The sequence below is a fragment of the Pipistrellus hanaki genome (genome assembly GCF_964339955.1).
Source record: "Pipistrellus hanaki genome assembly, chromosome: X".
Classification (NCBI taxonomy): domain Eukaryota; kingdom Metazoa; phylum Chordata; class Mammalia; order Chiroptera; family Vespertilionidae; genus Pipistrellus; species Pipistrellus hanaki.
The window spans coordinates 76,803,906-76,807,395 of record NC_140524.1 but is presented as its reverse complement, the minus strand read 5'-3'; the positions used below and the strand labels follow the sequence as shown (position 1 = coordinate 76,807,395).

General features: G+C 41.7%; 1 protein-coding gene across 1 annotated transcript; it reads right to left on the bottom strand.

The window, feature by feature from the left end:
* Positions 1–2,358: 2,358 nt before the first annotated feature.
* Positions 2,359–2,805, bottom strand: LOC311614862 (adenosine 5'-monophosphoramidase HINT3-like; the record flags this gene model as incomplete). Its single annotated transcript, XM_084869967.1, has 1 exon — positions 2,359–2,805. One exon carries the CDS (start codon positions 2,803–2,805, stop codon positions 2,359–2,361), a length of 447 nt encoding a protein of 148 aa, XP_084726093.1.
* Positions 2,806–3,490: the final 685 nt, after the last annotated feature.

Sequence of the window (3,490 nt, the reverse complement as noted above, 5' to 3'; positions counted from 1 at the left end):
AGGGTAATATCATGTAAGGAAAAATATCCTATAAGTAAATTACATTTAGAAAATTTTTACTTTACAAAATTAATTTTCATTTGTAATGCTAACAGCAAGACACCCATGAAAAACACACATGGTGTCTAAATAAGACAAAGGAAAATCGTTTGGGCAAAAATAAAAAGGATTCCAAATCAATTATATAGAAAAGATTCCTTTATTAACTTTTGGTCGAGAATACGTTTGTATATTTTCAGAAAACAACCCCAAGACCATGTGGATGCCTGCAACAGAGAGGAATTGACAGGACTGCTCCAACCACCAAGACAAGAGGAGAAACACTCCAAAGATGAAAGACGCTGACTACGCCTAGCCATGCTAGCAGTCAGCAGCTGTGCTTCACTGCAGGTTGTCCAGGTCCAAACCAGAGAGGGTCGGACCTGCATTGCCACCATGTGCCCACCATCCAGATATCATTGCTGACATGTACACATAAGGAACTGTTTGACATTGAAATGGGGACACAGAACTGTTGGACATTGAAATTGGGACTCAAACATTTTTTGTTATTATATGATTATATGATTATTTCTAGTCTGCAGAGGCAAGATTTTTTAAAGGAAAGAAATGTGTGTGTGGGGGGATAGATACAGAGGCAAAGAAGCATTGAACAGATGGTCAAACTATAGCGGGAAGGCAGGGGAGTTCGGGGGGCGAGGCTGTAGATAGGGGTGTCGAACTCAATCAGAGAAGGGGCCAAAATCTAAAATCCAGCCTAAATCGCGGGCCGAATGTTTTACTGAACAGTCATAAACTGACAATGTCATAAACTGACAGTGGAGTGCAGTGATGACAGCGCGGTGCGGGCCACATTGCAAGGCCTGGCGGGCTGGATTTGGCCCGCGGGCCTTGTGTTTGACACCTGTGCTGTAGGAGATCAACCGAAGGACTTGTAGGCATGTATATAAGCATAACCAATGGATACAAGACACTGCGGGGGGGGGGGGGGGAGGGTAGGTGAGGGCATGTACTAGGAGGTAGGGGAGGTTGGGGGGAGGTCAATGGGGAAATAAAAGGAGACATATGTACTACTATTTATAATACTTCAAACAATAATAAATAGATAGATGATAGATAGATAGATAGATAGATAGATGATAGATATCAATAGATATAGATAGATAAACAAACAGAAAAGATTAACAAAACAGATCATCTGCCATCTTTCACTCAACAGAAACAAAATCACCATGTAACATTAATCCATTTCCAGAGATCACTGAATGGTCAGACAAATAAAACCAAAATAGCTGGCATCAAAAATCAAGCAAGTATTGAGAAACAACCACATTTTTACTCAGTTATCAGTGGAGAAGAATCTGGAACACAGGACCAAGAACCAGCTTTACCATTTGATATCTCAATCACCAGTCAGGAACAGAGCACAAAAAGGGCTCTGAGATGCCCGGTTACCAGGGCTGGAATAAACAGGGATCCCATCTGAGTCATTGCACCAAACTGTCAAAGACACTATGCACTGGACAATTAAGGACATAATATTATTCGGGCTATTGCAACACGGAGAACATCTCAAAGAAAAGAAAGAGCAGGCTAAGATTTACAGAGGCGGTTAGACAAAGGAGTCATGAAGAGACTGGACAGTGAGCCTTATCTGAAGGATGGAGGCAGTTCTCAAAAAGTACCAGGGCAGAGTGGTCCTTTATGGTTAGTTGTTTGGAACACAAATGGGTGGGAATATTTTTCAACTGACCATACTTTCTGGAAGCACAGAGCTCAGATAAAGTTCAACATTGCCACATGACATGTAATATTTTTCATTTTTATTTTTTTATTTTAATTTTTGTGTGTAATACAGTACTCTTTACTTTGAAATATGTACAAAATTATGAAACTGTCAAGAGATAGTTAATATCTTTTCTCTTTCATAATAAAACTCTAACAAAGTACTTTCTATACCCGTTCATTCTTCATAATAATCACTATTATAAATGACAATAATAAGAAATGAAAATACTTGAACTTTTAAAAAATACAGAGCCCTTCTTGATTAACAGAATTTGTTTTAATGAAATTTTATCTATAATATCTTATATCTTAGACAAATAACCATTAAAGAAGTCAATGCAGAGTATTCATATAACTATATTACAGATCTCAGGAAACAGACATTCAAAAAGGATAGCCTCTTATAAAACCCAACAAACCTTACCATTGTAATTTGATTTAAAAGGGGCCAAAATATTAGTTTCTGTTGAGCCAAGAATACGAAAATCTTCCACTGCTGTCACTATGATGTTCTTAGTTTTTCAAGCAAATAGTCAGCTGTGATGAACCAACAGGAATTCGGTCTATAAATCAATTTTGATATGAAGCCAAACGAGTGACTGGTGCTATGACATGAAGGTGCAAGTGGGAAATGGAGCAGAATGGTGGCATATGAAAACCCATTCTCACATTTGTGAAGTCAGTGAAATTATTCTTTTTAAGAATGGTTTTTCCAACAGTAACCATGCTCTCAACAAATCCTATTTGCTCTTTCTTTAGCTCTGTGCAGTTTCCAATATGCTGCTTTGGCACCACAAGATAATGATGAGATGCTGCTGGTTTGATATCTTTAAAGCAAACTCGATTTTCATCCTCACAGTACAGGAACTCGGTGTCCTCCTCCACCACGATCCGGCAGAACACGCACTGGCTGTTGGAGCGCGGTGGCTTTGAGGCAGACCCCCTAGGTCTTTGGGCGGTCTTACCGCCGGTCACTCCGCCGGAGCCACTGGGGGAGCCACTGGGCGCGTCGGCCATCGCGCCTGCCCCCCCCCCTCCCCCCCCCGCCTCCGCGGACCAGCGCCTCGCCTTCTCCGGGACCACGGAAAAACCACGGGGCCTCAACGGAGCCCGCCTCCGGCACCGGCTCGGTTTCACCTCCAGGCGTCGCTGGGGGCCTGGCGCTGGGCGGACGCCAGTGGGAGGGCGGCCTGGTACGGGGGGCCTTGCAGTCAGCGCCCCTATTTTTCCTTTTTAAAGTGAGGAGGGAAGGGGAGTTCAATCTCACAATGTATGAGAGAGAAAGGAGAGAGGAGAGGGGAGAGGGGAGAGGGGAGGGGGGAGGGGGGAGGGGGGAGGGGGGAGGGGAGAGAAGAGAGATTAAAACGAAACTATTTATATATCCAAAAATGACAGGGAAACAGCCAGAACTCTTTTAATTTTTTTCCAAAATGTGTAATTAATATTTCTTTCCCCAGCAACTCCTAGAATTACCTCATAATTTGGAGTGAATGTAAATTTAACTGAAGAATGAAACTTGACAACCATTTTTTTCACTCTTGCCTTCTCATTTTTCTAGAGAATTGACTAGTAAGTCCATATCATTTAACTAAACACATGAATTTCATTATATTTCCCTCAATTAAACCTAACAAACTATGTTCTCTCAAACAACCAATATGTCATACAACCTCAAAGAATGTGATTAGCCCCAAAGAAAAAT